Source organism: Phoca vitulina, unplaced genomic scaffold, assembly GCF_004348235.1.
Source record: "Phoca vitulina isolate PV1807 unplaced genomic scaffold, GSC_HSeal_1.0 scaffold47, whole genome shotgun sequence".
NCBI classification, from domain to species: Eukaryota; Metazoa; Chordata; class Mammalia; order Carnivora; family Phocidae; genus Phoca; species Phoca vitulina.
Window position 1 is genome coordinate 3,402,220 of NW_022589750.1, and position 16,644 is coordinate 3,418,863.

General features: G+C 45.7%; 1 protein-coding gene across 1 annotated transcript in view; it reads right to left on the reverse strand.

Annotated features, from left to right (window-relative positions):
- The window catches only part of PIK3R6 (phosphoinositide-3-kinase regulatory subunit 6), a 50,705-nt gene extending 34,351 nt beyond the window's left edge, over positions 1-16,354 (reverse strand). Inside the window, exons 1-2 of the mRNA XM_032431895.1 lie at positions 16,204-16,354; positions 1,777-1,878 (exon numbers count right to left, since the gene is read on the reverse strand). Of these exons, the coding sequence (XP_032287786.1) occupies positions 1,777-1,789 (13 nt within the window). The 5' untranslated portion in view covers positions 1,790-1,878; positions 16,204-16,354. The remainder of the gene's footprint in view (positions 1-1,776; positions 1,879-16,203) is intronic.
- Positions 16,355-16,644: the final 290 nt, after the last annotated feature.

The window sequence follows — 16,644 nt, forward strand, 5'->3', positions numbered from 1 at the left end:
CCCTTAAAATAAATATCTTACTTTTCAGGTGCCCTTCTTCTTAACTCTAGAATGACAGAACCCCTTAGGGTTACAGGAAGGTGGGAAGTTATAAACATTTGTAATTTGGGAAGACAGCCCGTACAACTGCATTTCTGATCATGATGGGAAAACTCCCCTTCAGAGCTCCCAGGGCAAGCATCCTAATTTTGGGATGTTTCCTTCTGCCCATTTGATTTGGGTGGGTGGTGGGTCATCTGTCACATCTTTGGTGGTGGATATCTGTTGTTTCTTCTGCCCAGCAATCCTCCCTGCTTGTTGTTGTCTTGGTGAGACTGTGGCCCAGGTGCCCTGCTTTGCCTTGGCCTTGGAGTGGGCACAGGACCGAGCTGGCCAATGGACTCTCTCTCTTTCTAGGCAAACCTTGTGCAGGTGATGGCCAGCAGGGAAGAACGCGTGGAGCGCTCTCTGAGGTCACTGTCCACCTCTTCCTGTCCTGGTGGTGGGTCCACTCTGTTCCCTGCCCTTACTGATGCCTGAGGCTTCACTTTTCCTTCAATGCTTGGCCACTCTTTATTTTTGACAATTAAACTAGTCCTATGGGTTTCTACTGCTTGTATCCAGAGAAACTTTATTGGCACACCTCTCTTCCTAAAACAGCATGGCGTGCATCTATTATTATAATTAAAGTTGGGGCAAAGTAAGTTGGTTTTGAAATATTTAGATTTTCACAGGGCTGGCTCCAGCACCATCCTCCTGGTGCAAACCCCAGCTGGTTAAAGACAACCCAGAATATCTCAACACCAGGATTCACGGACTTGCCTGATTCAGATGGAGCTTCTTCTGGCTGGGTGAGGCACTGTGACGGTGGGGGTGAGGAGGTTGTAGAAAGGATGCGTGTCTTAGGGATGGTAACAACCTGGTAGCTGCACCTGCGTTGGACGTGCCCTCCCCTTCCCTGGGATCAGGGTCTTCAAGGTCATTAGAGTCAAGCCTCGTGAGGAGTGCTGTGGGACTTCCTGGGTGACCACTAGGTGATACACATCTTGAGGGAAGGGTTGTCTCTCCTTGCTGTCCCAGGTTGATAGAGCATGAAGAGTCTGGGTTTGGGAAATGAGCTAGACCTTGGTTCTGATCTTTGCTCTGCCACTTACTAGCTGTGTAGCTTTGAGCAAATTACCTAACCTCTCTGAACCTCTGTTTCCCTTTCAGTAAAACGAGGACAATTACATTGATACTGTACCTCACAATCCTTCTGATGAATGCACAGGGCAATCCTCAGTGAAATCATTAAGGGCATAGGGCTGGAGCTGGATTGAGGGGGTCAAATACTGGTTTGACGATACAGTATCAATGTATGGCCTTAGAAGTAATACCTGTCCCCTCTGGGTCTCACTTTCTCCTTCTGAGAAATGGGAGCAATGATAACCGTTATCTCATGGGGTCTTTATGAAGACTAAATGAGTTAATATTTGTCAATTGCTTCTATCACTACTTGATAGAGTATAAGCACTAGAGAGGTTTTTGTTAAATAAATGCAAGCATTTGGTGACAGATCTTGGCTATTATTGTCATTATCCCCAGTGTCCAGCTCAGTGACCTGCAAGCAGCTGGGGCTCACACAAGTGTGTGGATGTCCACTTCTCAAGATGTTCTCCCATTTGGGCAGCTGAGTTGGGGGTCGGGGTGAAGGTGAAGGTGGTCTTGCCTGCCCTGGGGGCCTTCTCACCTGCAAGGGAGGCCTACCCTGCGATGCAGCCAGGCGCCCTGGACCCCTCTGCCCCCAGTCATACTGACCTGAGCTCTCCATGGGAGCCTGGGGTATGTGTGAGGAGGATGTGGTTGTCTCAGACAGCAGAATGGAAAGTAAAGTGGTTGTTTTTCTGCACAGAGGTGGTTCTGCAAAATAAAAGGCAGTTAGTGTAAGTGGCGGGAAGGTATAGAAAGTATATTTGGGGGAATGGAGGGCTCCTCGGGGACCTAGGCTTCTAGTGCGTTGGAGGAAAGCCTAGATTTATTTAAGAAATTCTTCTATGGCGCTGGCTTTGTGCTGGGTACTCTTAAACACTTAAAGACGATCAACTTTTTAATATTCATATTAACCTTATAATCTAGGTACTATCTTCCTCCCCATTCTACAGATGGGGAAATTGAAGTACGGAGAGGTTAAATAATGATTCAAGGTCAAAGAGCTGGTAAGTAAAGGAATGAACTCAGACTGTCTGGCTCTCAAATGCATGCCCTTAGTCATGACCCCTGGCTGCCCGACCATGATCCCAGTCGGAGGGACCCCCAAAGCCTGCTTCCCAGAGCAATAAACTCCACAACTAAAAAGCAGAAGAACTATGAACAAATCCAAGAATAAGTGAATAAAAATATGCCTGAGAAAGCTAATTGAGAGAGAGAGAGAGAGAACAATAAGAAAATATCAGGAATGGTAAATATCAAATATACTCAATGGAATAAAATATAATGTACTCTGAATGATTGTAGCCTGTTGATAATCATAGAAATGAATATTAAAATGTGATATACCATTGGCAATGATTTAAAACAATAACATACATGCATACCACATATGCACATGTATATGATATGTGATATATGTTTATTTGTAGCAAAAAAAATATGAACTCTATATCTCACGCGTGGTTTTCTAGGGAAATAAAAATGACGCAAAAGGCTTCATAAGAGTTAGCAAAACTGTTTATGTTAGTGAGCAGCGAAGAAATAAAGAAAGCTGTCAAAGAATTAGCTCTTAAAAAATGATATACATCAGGGCACTTGTGTGGCTCAATTGGTTAAGTGTCCCACTCTTGGTTTCGGCTCAGGTCATGATCTCAGGGTCGTGAGATCAAGCCTGCATCAGGCTCTGCGCTCAGTGTGGAGTCTGCTTGAGATTCTCTTCCTCTCTCTCTCTCTCTCCCTCTGCCCTTCCCCCACTCATACACATGCTCTCTCTCTAAAATAAATAAATAAATCTCTTTAAAAAAAGGTGATATATGTCTCAGATGGTTCCTCTGATAAGCTCTCTCAAACCAGCGAAGAAAAACGTTAAGCTATTTCAACTGTTCAAAAGCATAGAGAAAGAAGGAAAGATTCTCTGAAAAAGTCAACTTATTCTTGATAGCAAAATCTAATAAAGATAGTTTAAAAAATAGATGAAGCACTCCACACTCACTGGGACAGCTATTTAAAAAAGAAAACGACAGAAAATAACAAGTGTTGGCAAGGATGTGGAGAAATTAGACCTGGTGCATTGCTGGTTGGAATTCAAAATGGTGCAGTTGTGGTGGAAAAGAGTAGAGTGATTCCTCAAAAAGTTAAACATAGATTTACCACAGGACCAAGAAATTCCACTCCTAGGTAAATACCCAAGAGAATTGAAAATAGGGACTCTAACAGATACTTGCATATTGATGTTCATAGCAGCATTATTCAAAATAACCAAAAATTGGAAATACTCCAAATGTCCATCAACAGTTGAATGGGTAAACAAAATGTGGTATATCCATACAAAAGAAAATTATTCAACCTTAAAATGGAATGAACTTTGGACACATGCTACAACATAGATGAGCCTTGAAAACATCATGCTAAGTGAAATAAGTCAGGCCAAAAGGACAAATATTATTTGATTCTATTTACATGAGGCACTTACAATAGGCAGATTCACAAAGACAGAAAGTGTAACAGAGGTTCCCAGGGGCTATGGAGAAGGAGGAATAGGGAATTATTACTCAGTGGGTACAGAGATGATGAAAAAGTTCTGAAAATGGACAGTGGTGATTGTACACTGTTGTGAATGTACTTAATGACACTGAATTTTTGTACTTTAAAATGGTTAAAATGGAAAATTTTATGATATGTATATTTTACCACAATAAAAAATTAAATATTAAAAGTATAAAATAAATATCACTGATAGAATTCAGTGAATTAAAATTATAATGTATTCTGAATAATTCTAGATGATTGATAATCATAGAAAGGAATATTAAAATGTGATATGCCATTGGCAAAGATTAGAAAAGATAAAAACAACAACTGTTGCTGAAGATATAGAAAAATTTGCTCTACTCAACTGGTGAGAGTGGAAATTTGTATAGCTTTTCTGGAGGGTAGCTGGGCAATAAGCATCAAAATTCAAAATGTGTATACTTTTTGTCCAAGCAACTCCACTATTAGGAATTTCTCCTAAGGAAATAATTGGATGAGTGCATAAGGAAAGTATACAACAATGTCCATCGAAACATTGTTTATAAAGGGAGAAAAACAGAAGAAACTTAAAGGCCCAATGACAGAGCATCAGTTAAGCAAATAAAAGTTACTTGTGCAATGGAATACTAAGCAGACATAAAAATGATACATTTATTGAATTAAAAAGATTTTCAGAAGTATTCATTTTCAACACTAGGTAACAAAACAGTTAACACCTTTCTAACACATTAATTTTAAAAAGTATATTTCTAAATTTGCTGAACATCAAAACTTGACATTGGAGGAGGTCCTGGTTCTTAACATGGAGTAAGTATACTCGGCTGTAACTCTCCCACTCAATACAACTAAAAACTCTGGATGGTATGCATGGAACGGCTATCTAAGGATTCTGAAAAGTAAATGGTATCATGCAGAATGGGGAAGAAAATCAGTATGTGAACAATCTGACAATGAGTTTTCTGCACGTCCCCCCTCCCCATTATACCCTGGCCTGGACACAAAGACAGCCTGAAACTCACAAGTGCACACTTAGGGCAGACAGAAAGAGCTAGAAGAAAAGCCTCTCTTTCTGGTCTGAGGATCAAAAAATGGGTCCCCAAAGGATTGGAGAGATGGGGGAATTTACTTTTTCTTTTGCAATTCCTCCTTCCATATCCCCCAGGCAATCTTGTAATAACAATAGCAGCAACAGGGATGGCACTGGTGGCCATGCAGGTGCCTAAAATTCTGAAAAAGGGAAATTCTTCCCTCTGACTAGAGGAACTATAGTTCCAAGGGCATGGGAAGAATCCTTAATGCTTTCTTCCCTCTATCAGAGGAACAAAAGCCAGAAATAACAAACAGAAGATGAATAATAAAGAGGCAGACCTGAATAAAAACATATCGATAGTTATATTAAATCTAAATAGTCTAAACACACCAATTAAAAGACATAGACTGTCAGTATTTTAAAAAAACAGAACGAACTCTATGCTGTTTACAATAAATTTACTTCAAATATAATGCCATAGATAAGCAAAAGAACAGAAAAAAATATATACTACTTGAATATTAATCAAAAGAATGCTGAAGTAGCTGTATTAGTATGAGACAAAGTAGATTTCAGAGCAAGGAAAATTGCTAGGAATAAGCTTCTTATTACTTTTCATAATGATAAGAGAGTCAAGTCATGAAGAAGCTATAACAATCCTAAACATGTATGCACCTAAAAACAGAGCTTCAAAATACACAAAGGAAAAACCAATAAAACTAAATTACAAGTAGGCAAATCCACAGTTACAGTTGGAGATTTTAACAGTCCTTTCTCAGGGATTGATAGGACCAGCAGATGGAAAATCAGGAAAGACATGTAAAAACTGAATAATACTATCAACCAACTGAATTTAACAGGCAATCATTGAACACTACACACAACAATAGCAGAATATAAATTCTTTTCAAGTGTGCATGAAACATTCACCAAGATAGACAATACCCTTGGTTATAAAACAAACCTTAATAAATTTAAAATAACGGAATTATACAAAGTAGGTTTGCTGATCATAATGAAATTAAACTTGAAATCAGTAACATAAAGATAATTAGAAAATCTCCAAATATTGGGATATTAAGCAACACATTTCTAAATAATCCATAGGCCCCAGCAATAAAATAAGTGGGTTAACACTTCCCAACTCATTTTAGGAGTCTAACACTCTCCTGATATCAAAACCAGACAAAGACAGTACAAGAAAAGAAAATAGACCAATATCCCTTATAAACATATATGAAAAAAATTCTGAGCAAAATATCAGCAAACTAAAACCGGCAATATATAAAAAGAATAATGTGTAACAACTTGATGGGGTTTATTCCAGGGATCCAAGACTGGTTCAATATTTGAAAGTTGATCAGCGTAATCTATTATATTAAAGACTAAAAAAGAAAAACCATATGTTCCTATTAACTGATGTAGTAAAAACATTTAACAAATTTTAACATTCATGATAAAAACTTAGAATAAATTAGGAATATAAGGGAACTTCATTAATCTGATAAAGGGCCTACACCAAAAAGCCTCCCAACTAACATATATAATAGCAAAAAACCCTGAATATTTCCCCTCAAAATTTAGGAAAAGGCAAGGACATTCACTCTCACCACTTCTATTCAACAAATCAACATAATATTGGAAGCCAGTGTAATAAGACAAAGAAAAAAAAGTAGAAAAAGAAAGGAAAAGAGGTATACAGCTCGGAAAGGAAGAAATAAAACTATTTGCAAATAATACAACCCTATGCACAGGTAACAGGTGTACATAGAAAAATCCCTCAGAATCTACCAAAAAACCTCCTAGAACTAATAAGTGAGTTTGCCAGGATCACAGGATATATGGTCAGCATACAACATCAGACATATTTATATATGCTAAAAATGAACAACTGGAAACCAAAATTTAAAACACAATGCCATTTAAAATAGCTCCAAAAGAAAAAAGAGAGAGAGAAATACTTTAAAAAAAGAGAAATAAAGCTAACAAAGCATGTGTAGGATCTGTCCAATGAAAACCACAAAATGCTGATGAAAGAAAGCAAAGAACACTGAAATAAATGGAGACACGCACTGTTTCTGATCTGGAAGACCCAATATAGTTGAGATGTCAATTCTCCCCAGTTGATTTATAGATTTAATATAATTCCAATAAAAATATCAGATTTCTTTTGTAGATAGAAGATAAGCAGATTCTAAAATTTCTAAGAACTGAAATAGCCAAAAAATTTTGAAAAAAAATTTGAGGACTCATCTCCCTATTTCAAGAACAACTATAAAATTATTAGTGAAGGACTAGACACAGATCCAAGGAACAGAATGGAGTGTCCAGGAATAGACCCACATTGAAACAGCCAATTGATTTTTTACAAAGTTGCAAAGACAAGTCAATGAGGAAGGATATGTCTTTCCAGCAAATGGTCTGGAACAATCAATCAATCATCAATATGCAAAAAAACTGAAGTACCTCAACTTAAATCCCACACCTCAAAGCAAAGTGAACTTAATATGTATCACAGATCTGAATGTAAAAGGTAAAACTATAAAAGGTTTAGAGGAAAACAGGGAAAAGTCTTTGAGACCTTGGGTTAGAGAGAATTCTTAGATATGATACCAAAAGCACGATCCATAAAGGAGAAAATTGATAAATTGGACTTTGCCAAAATTAAAAACTTTGGCTTTGCAAAAAGTAGTTTTAAGAAAATGAAAAGAGAGTACAGACTTGGAGAAAATAGTTTCAAATCACATATCTGACAAAGAACTTGTATCCAGGACATATAAAGAACTCTCAAAACTCAATAGTAAGAAAACAAGTAATATTCCCAAGCAGGAAAAATATTTGTTTAAACAGTTCATCCAGAAAGATATGTGGATGGCAAGTAAGCACAAGAAAAAAAAAAATGCATGTTATTTGTCATCAGGGAAATGCAGATTAAAACCGGGAGATACCACCATACAACCATTGGAATGCCCAAAATTTAGTGGTGACAATACAAAATGCTGGAGAGGATGTGGGAGAACAGGAATGCTCACACATTACTGGTGGGAATGCAAAATAGCACTACCATTTTGGAAAACAGTCTGGCAATTTCTCATAAAGTTAAACATCCCTTACTATGTGATCCTGAAATCCCAGTCCTAACAACTTCCTGTAGAAGAATGACAATTTCACACAAAAACCTGTTCATGGGTAGGTATAGCAGCTCTGTTCATAATGGCCCCAAACTGGAAACAACCTAATGCCCTCAAGGGTGAAAGGACAAGCAAACTGATACATTCATACCATGGGATACTTGCTAATACAAAGAGATGAACTACTCTTACATACAACAACATGTGTGAATCTCATACTGAGTAAAAGAAGCCAGGTTCAAAAGGTTACATGCTGTATGTTTCCATTTATAGGACATTCTAGAAAAGGAATTTTTAAAACTTGTGCATGTTTTATATATTCTAAAAGCAAACAAGCCTCTACATCCGATGACCAATTTATGAAAAATACAGAATACGCGGACACATACTACCAGGATGCAAAAACCAGACTCTGAGAACCTCTACAGGACACACACCCTGTTCTCTCTTAACAGAGTAATTGCAAGGAAGATGGGGTGGCGGTGAGAACACACATGGAAATGAATGGCGTTGGGTGGGGGGTGGCTAGGAATTCACAGGGACCGAAGAGACTTTAATCAACCAAGATGATGTGTGTATCTTGTTTAGATCCCAATTCAAAATATTACAAAAACTACTACACAGAGGCAAGTGGGAATGTAAACACTACAGAAATTTGTGGGGAGGGAGATCATAGTATTGTAGTTACATTTGAAAAAAAGAAAGAAAGAGCTGCTATCTTTTTGAAAGTTCAGCTTTTCATTTTGAGATAATTGCAGATTCACCTGCCGTGGTAAGAAGAGATCTCACGTACGCTTTACCCGGTCTGTTCAGTGATAGCATCTCGTGAAACCACAGGATGGTATCATAACCAGGACATCGACATCAAACCTCCTCATTCAGATTTGCCCAGTTTACCTGTGTCTGTTTATACTCTGTGTGCGTGTGTGCGTGCACACGCGCACATGATATCACTTACCCATAGACACTGGGATCACAGGTAATTTTCATTGTAATGCTTTTCTACATCTTCTGATTTCCTAATACGATGTCTGGCTTTATTTTTATTATGGAACAGATGGTGCCCAAGAGGCGAGCTAACATATATGTACGTTGTGAAACCTAATAATAAAATGGACACCTGTGAGCCCACCACCCAACTTAGGAAGACTGCCATCACGTTGCCCTGTGGTGTTAACTTAAAAGCAGGGTAACTTAAAAAAGAAAAAAACCACAATAGAACTGTTAAAATAATTTCCCTTCTCTCCCTTCCTGGGCACTGGTGGGGCTCGTCACTGGCCTCTCAGAGCAATAGCCGCCCCCTTGGTGAGATGGGTGCCCCAAAGCACCAGGTAGAATGTCAAACTGCTTCGTGACAAAATTTTGAAAAAGGGCTGGGTGTAGAGATGAAGGACCCAAAACTCCGCCAAAGAGAGGAATGCGTTGAGCATTCATGCTGCTCATTCTTTCCGAAAAGGCTCCGTGGTGTGTTTTTGTGGGTGAGAATAGACATCGAAATCTGCAGGAATTGTGAAAACACAAACCTGAAGATCCAACCACGGATGAGAGCGTGTGGCTGACCCTGGGATGTCCCCAGTCTGGGGGGAGGGCCTGGAAATGGCAATGTGGGGTGGTCTGAGCCACTGCACAGTGGGGACAGGACAGACCCTGACTCCAGACCCAGTGATGTGGGGAGGCCAAGAGAAACTTCCCAAGTGGGACCCAAGATGTTGGATTCCCAGGTCCCCCTCTATTAGCTGTGGTTAAGGAATGATCATGATAGAGGCGCCTGGGTGGCTCAGTTGGTTAAGTGTCTGCCTTCGGCTCCGGTCATGATCCCAGGGTCCTGGGATTGAGCCCTGCATCAGGCTCCCCGCTCAGCGGGAAGCCTGCTTCTTCCTCTCCCACTCCCCCTGCTTATGTTCCCTCTCTCACTATCTCTCTGTCAAATAAATAAATAAAATCTAAAAAAAAAAAAAAAAAGAATGATCATGATAATCTCTGCCCAGTGCATGGGGACCAAGCTACCATCGTCACTCTTGCTCAGATCGTGGCCATTCCCTCAATAAGTCCCCCTGTATCCACTCTTTCCCTATAACCCAGTCCTTGATTAAAGCCCACCAATGGCTTCTCTTAGATCCTAGAATAACTCCCCACTCCTCACCCTGCCTAAATCTTGCCACATCTCGCTCTGGTGCAGCTCTCCAGCTTCAGGTCCTCCCCCTCTCCCTCTGGCTCACCAGGCTCTCACCTCATGGCTCGTTGTGCTACTCACACTTCCCAGACCTGCCTCAGGACCTTTGCACGCCTGTGCCTGGAACACCTTTCTGCACAGCGACACTCCTTCTCAATATTCAGGTCTCATTTTAAATGTCACCTCCTCAGAGAGGCCTTTCCTGGTCAATCTATCTAAAATAACCCCCCCCCCCCCCCCCCCCCGGGTGATACTCTAGCACACTCTTTTTTTTTTATTTATAGCATTTATCAGTATCAAAGTTTTCCTGTCTCATGATTAATTTTCTCAGCTACTCACTAGAGCGTGAGCTCCACAAACACTGGGCCCTCCTGTGTCTATTCACCACAGCACGTCTAGCACCTCGGGCAGTGCTGGTACCCAGTAGATGATGAATAAACATCCTGCGGAACAAAGGTGAAGTATCTTGCCAAAAATCACATGGCTAATGAACGATGAAACCAGGGCTAGAGCTCGATCTCAACTGAGGGTATAAAGTCACGGCCACCTCCCCTGCCCTCTGCACCCCTTCTTCTCCCACCTCCAAACCTCGCAGGGCACCCTCTGCCCTAGTAAAAATGAAATGAACACACAGGTAAGCGTCTCTCCAGGTGGAATCAGCAGATATGGAATATTGAGCATGCTCGAAGGAAAAGAAATCACAAAGAGATAGATTAAAAGAGGTGCTTGTCTCAGGACTCGCGGTGCAAAACTGGGGCTATTCTGGGCTGATCTTTAACTGAAAATAAAAATTGTAAGAAGCGTAAACAACCAAGGTCAGAAAGCCTCCTTATCCATTTTTCTCTTCATTCATTTGCTCGCTCATTCATTCACCAAACATTTCTTCAGTACTTATATATACTTGCACAAGTGCTGGAGATGCTCTGTGCTCACCCCCCTTTACTCCTCTGCAGGGGACCTCTGTACTCTATTTCCTGTCCTTTGGGGCTGTTGACCATAAGGCGGTGGGGGAGCCCTCAGGGGACAAGCTTGCACCCAGACAGGAAATGGCAGTGAGCAGCACCCAGGTCATACTCAAAATGCAGCATCACCTCTGTCTTCACTTCATGATGACATGCATTTCTTAGGAAATGAAGCTTGCCCATTTTAGCACCGAAACAGGTCTCTGAAGGTTTTCTCGATGAATCTCAGGGGAGCTCGTTGCATGTTGTTGCACGCCGAAGATTTCAGGGGCTGTCTGCAGAGGACGGCAGCCTCCATCCTACCCTGAATGTCTGCTCAGAGGGGATGCTTCTTTCTAATTCCAACAAAGGCTCCCCTGTGTTGGCAGCAACCGTGTCTCGGCCATCTCTGCTCTTCCAGAAGGCTGGGAAGCCAGATAAGCACATGGGATTGTCTTGTAGGTAAAATACAAAAACAAAGCCTGAGGAAAACAGATCCAGGAAAAGAGCGGGAAGCTTCCATCCACAGACGTGGAACCTCTAGTTGGGCAGCTCAGAGGCCCCGCGGCTCTCTTCTTAGTTCCTGGCAGTGTTCGGAGTGACTGACATTGCTGAGCAATCAAAGAGCATCTATGGAACACGGTCCAATCCATGCGGCCAAAATTGGGCAAGGGCGTGGGAGTTCAGACATGAATGAGGGAGACGCGGTCCTTGCCCTTCGAACTGGGGGCCCTGACTTTTTAAGGACTTCTTAAGGATGGCAGTGTGGCCCTAGCTGCCTCGCTCTTGGCCCGAGATCAGCACACTGACACTCTCATGGACCCATGTCCACAACACGCCTGACAAAGAACCCATTTCACAGATTCACACCGGGGCCCCGGTGACACACTCTGCCTAGTAGATTGATAAAACTCACCTTTGGAAGAACAACCACGCCAATAGTAAATCGAAAAGGTTCAAACTGCTCTACAGTGAAAAGCCAGCATCCTCACCCCTCGTCTGGGCCATCGCCCCCCACCCCCATCCCAGAAGAAGCGAGAGCTTCAGAAGATCTGAATCTGCGGCCAACTCTTAAAAAGTCGTATTTCACATAAAAATCCAGATTCCCAGCTTTTACATAAAAGGAATAACTGGGAGATCTGGCAAGACAGGGCCCACCGTTCTGCATGGCAACAGCCTGCAGGCATGCCCAGCCCGTGGGGACGGCCAGAGGCACAGCTGTTCCCTGGTGCCCGGGAGCTTGTCCGGGGCATCATTCATGCCCCCGCGGAACCCCTGGAGGCAGACATGAGCTATGCTGTGTCTCCAGTCCTGATGCTCCAAGAGCAGCCAATAAAGAATGGCTTTTGTGGGGGCACCTGGGTGGCTCAGTTGGTTAAGCGTCTGACTCTTGGTTTCAGTGCAGGTCATGATCTCATGGGTTGTGGGATCGAGCCCCGCGTTGGGCTCCACATTCAGCGGGGAGTCTGCTTGGGATTCTCTCTCCTCTCCCTCTGCCCTTCCCCTGCTCTCGTTCTCTCTCTCAAATAAATAAATAAATCTTAAAAAAAAAAAAAAAAGAGGGCACCTGGGTGGCTCAGTTGGTTAAGCAACTGCTTTTGGCTCAGGTCATGATCCCCGGGTCCTGGGATCGAGTCCCACATCGGTGCCCATGTGAGTCAGTCAACAAACACCCACGGGGTGCCTCTCCACTTCTCTAGGCACCATGTATGGAGTCCCATTTGTGGATGGACTGGTTGCCTCTGCTAGAATGTTCCATGAGGGCGGGACTCTGTTTATTCACTGCTGGCTCCCCATTACCTGACGCCGCTTATACCAATAGAAGGACCCTGATAAATACCATTGAATGAACGACCACCAGGCACTCGTAGGAAGACAGAACAGGGTCACTGTTCCCAACCGCTCTCAGGCTAGGGAGCAGAAACAAGACTGTGGGGCGCGGCTGGTTGGACAAATGGCACATGACATGAAGATTATGTTGATGCTCAGAAAGCTGGCAAAGGAGACGACCATCCCATGGGAAGGGGACCCAGGCACAACGGTGAGACGGATGTCGTGCTCTGCCACCTGGGCATGGGGGTCCGGGTCAGACCGCACCTGGGACAACCCAGGCTGCAATGTCCCGCTGTGGCTTTTGTGCCACTGCCCAAGGAAAGGGCACCGCAGGGCTCTGCAGGGCTCCAGTCACGTGCCCCCGCCCTCTCCCAGCTCCCCCAGTCACCGCAAGAACCAGACAGCACAGGAAAGGAACACACCAGCCTCTGCCACCAGTCGGGAAGATTCTCAGCAGCTGGTGTCGGCAGCAGGGAAAGCAGCCCGGGGTGAACCCCCACCACCAGGGAGAAGCCCCCAGTCCCTGTGGGCCGCCTCTCACCCTGCCCTGCCCGCCCACCCAGTGTCCATTCAGTGTCTCCTTTACTGAGCCCTGCTGTATGCCAGACACCGTCCTCCAGGCCTTCAGTGGGGGACCCAAGAAATGGATGGATTCACTCACTCATTCCTTCATTCAGCCCCTTCTAGATGTGAGACACCATTCCAGGTCCTGGGGAAATGGCATAGTTTAAAACAGACAAAAACACCTGCTCTCATAAAGGCTTCGCTCTATAGGGTGTGTAGTGAGCACGCAGGGGATGGATGATAGACTCAGGAATTAAGTCGTATTATTAGCTGATGGTCAGTGCTGCAAGGACGAGGCCGGGCAGGGGAATGTGAGCCTCCAGAGCTGGGGGTGAGGTTTCTAAGAGGTTGCTCAGTGAGGTCTCACTGAGGAGGTGAGCTCTGGGTGGAAACCTGCGAAGGCACGGGAATGAGTGGGGCCAGATCTGCCCGAGACGCTCCAGCCTGATGCTCACATGCTTGTCACGCCCTGAGTCATCAAGTCCTTCGTCTTGGACTCTAGACTCTTAGGTTTTCTGCCGGCGAAACTGTGGCCGGCTAACCGAATAGTTACAAGGAGGGGGAGATCTTAGGCGCTTCACAATTCTTGACGTAGGGACAAGATCAGAGATAAAGGATGAATGAGTGACTTGGGATTCGGAGGGTATTATTCCTTAAATATAGAACATTCACAATAAACGGTCCTCAGAGCAGGTGCAAACACCAGCTGGTCACTGCCTTGGGGTGAAACACGCCCCGGGACCCACCACAGAACCACAGTGGTGGCTGTAGGGGACGCAGCAGGAAGAAGCCAATGGGAGCCCGTTCCCTACTGCTGTTCCCAGCCCACGGCTGGTGCAAGATGAGGTGGGGAAGACTTCTAGCTACAGGAAGGACTCAAGGAAGCAGGGTTCAGAGGGGGATCTGGGGAGGCCTGGCTCAGGGCCAGTGTTCCAGCAATGAAGACCCTGGCTTCTGAAGATCCCTTGCCCACCCCGGCACCCCAACCCCACCCCCACCACCACCACCGTTGCTGGCTTCTAGGCCAGGCTCTTTACACAGAACCCACCACGCACCCTCCCTGCGGCCAGCCCTCCAGGCCTACAATCCGGGAACGAAGACACAGTTTCCCAAGATGGTAGCTCTGCGGCCCACCTGTCGTCCGCCCCCGACTCTGGCACAGGGAAAAGGGAATTCCCTGCCACCAAACCCACTTCCTCCTCCTCCCACCAGTGCTGCCTCAGAACCCCCTGAGTTTTGGGGACAGATGCCATTTCCAGTACTCTGAAATTTGCCTCCGTGGAGAAAGTCATACTTGCCAGAGTATGTGAGTATCGGACTCACAGTAGAAATGCAGAGCTCGGAGTCCTCAACCCTCAACCCTCATCCCGTGAGGCCCACTTGGGCTTTCTAGATTCCCGAGGCGCCGGGGACGCGGGGGCCCTGCTCCCAGCTGTCCCCTGGGGATGGGGCAGGCCTGTTTCCCTTGCTGTGTCTGCCCCTGGCCGGGGAGGAAACACCTGGATGTGAGGGAGGCCAGTCTGGGCAGTGAGGGGTGGGGGAAGGACAGCATTGTTCTGCGGGGCCTGGGGGGTGGGGAGCAGGGGTGTGCAGGGGAGGAATCTCACGGGGGACCAGATTCACAGCCACCACGTCAGCCAAGGAGCGGGCCGCGGGGAGGGGCTGTGTGGCAAAGTGGCTGGGCTGATGGCATTTGGTGCCGGATTGCCTGGGTTCTAATCTTCTCTGTTGCTGCGACATCTTGGGCTAGTTGCTTAGAACCTTTGTGCCTCAGCTTCCCGATCTTTAAAGGAGGGCTAATAATAGCACCTACCTCGTAGGATTACTGCCAGGACTAAACAGGAGGATGCTCACGAACCTCTTAGAGGAAGGGAAGGCGCGGAGCGGGCTCACGCCTGCAAGCCCTCTACGGGCTCCAGCCTCAGCAGCCAAACGGAGTCAAGAGCTGTGCTTTCCCATAATCCCCTCCTCCGCACCCACTCTCCTGCTCTGTGGGTTTGCACACCTTGCTCCCCACTGGGACGCTTGCTGTCTCTGCACACAGACCCTCCCTGCCCCTCAAGGCTCACATGCCGCCTCCTGCAGACGTCCCCCCCCCCCGCCAGATCCCACACCCCAAGGTCACCTGCGTACCTGCCTGCCCTCACCAAGGGCCCTCATGCCCTTTACTTTCTGTCTGTCACTCACGCTGCATCTCAACGCCACATCAGCTAGAGCACGGAGACCTGGCCTTGCGTGGCCTCGGGCTCCTGCTCGATTGTGCGTGCGGAGAGAAGCGGCCAGCCCAGCATGATGGTCACCTGCCACCCCAGGAAGAGGGATGGACAGAGGATGTCCCAGAAGGGGTGCGGGCGGGACCAGAAGGCTGACTCTGAGTCCGGCGCCTTGCTTACCTGCCCTGCAATCCTTGGCAGCCTGCCTCATCTCTCTGAGCTATAAAACGGGCACTAAAACACGTATCCAGCCCACCTCCGATTGCTCGGGAGAGCCCGCGGGACGGAGAGTATACTCTGCCGCGCCGGGCATGTGTAATCGGCTATATTATTATTGGCACTTACAGGATTTGGGGAAGAAAGGAGAGGTCCTCTCATGGATCCTGGGTCCCTAGTTCTTGTGAAAATGAGTTAAAGGATCTTAACTTGGCACAGTGCTCCTAGCAGCCACATATTTCGGTAACCCTTCTCCGAAAGGCTTTTGTACATAAGCGCCGGGGGCATCTCAACCCCTCGAGGGCTCCCTGCCAGAATCCCTCCTCCAGGCCCCTCCATCTGCTCTGCTTGGATCTGCCTCCCCAGCTTCCTCCCTGGACACCTTACCCCAGCCAGCACCTACCGTGGTTCAGGAGGAACTTGGTTCCCCTAAGTCTTTCTGCCGACTGGCTCCCCACAGTCCTGCCCAGGAATGTTGCCCGCACCAGAGACCCCGATGTTTTTAGTCTCCACGGCAGCCTCCAGATCTGCAGAGAAAGGCCCTGTGTCGCCCAGGCCCGGCTCTGTCCCCTCCTCTTCCTTCCCCTTCCCCGTGGCCTTCAAAGCTCCTCCCAGAATACATCCTGCAGTGAGGCTGCTTTCTACAGAAGCTCTGCGGTCACTCATGGGCACTGGAGGTTCTTTCTTTGGAGGGGGCACCTCCATAGAGTCCCGCCTGGTGCTGACTGGGCTGTGATGCCCGGAGCCCAGACCTCTCTCCCAAGCTCCAGACACACCAACCGCACTGTCCCTGCCCCGGACACTGTCAGCCAGAGGGTCATCCAGCACTTCCAGCTCAATGCGA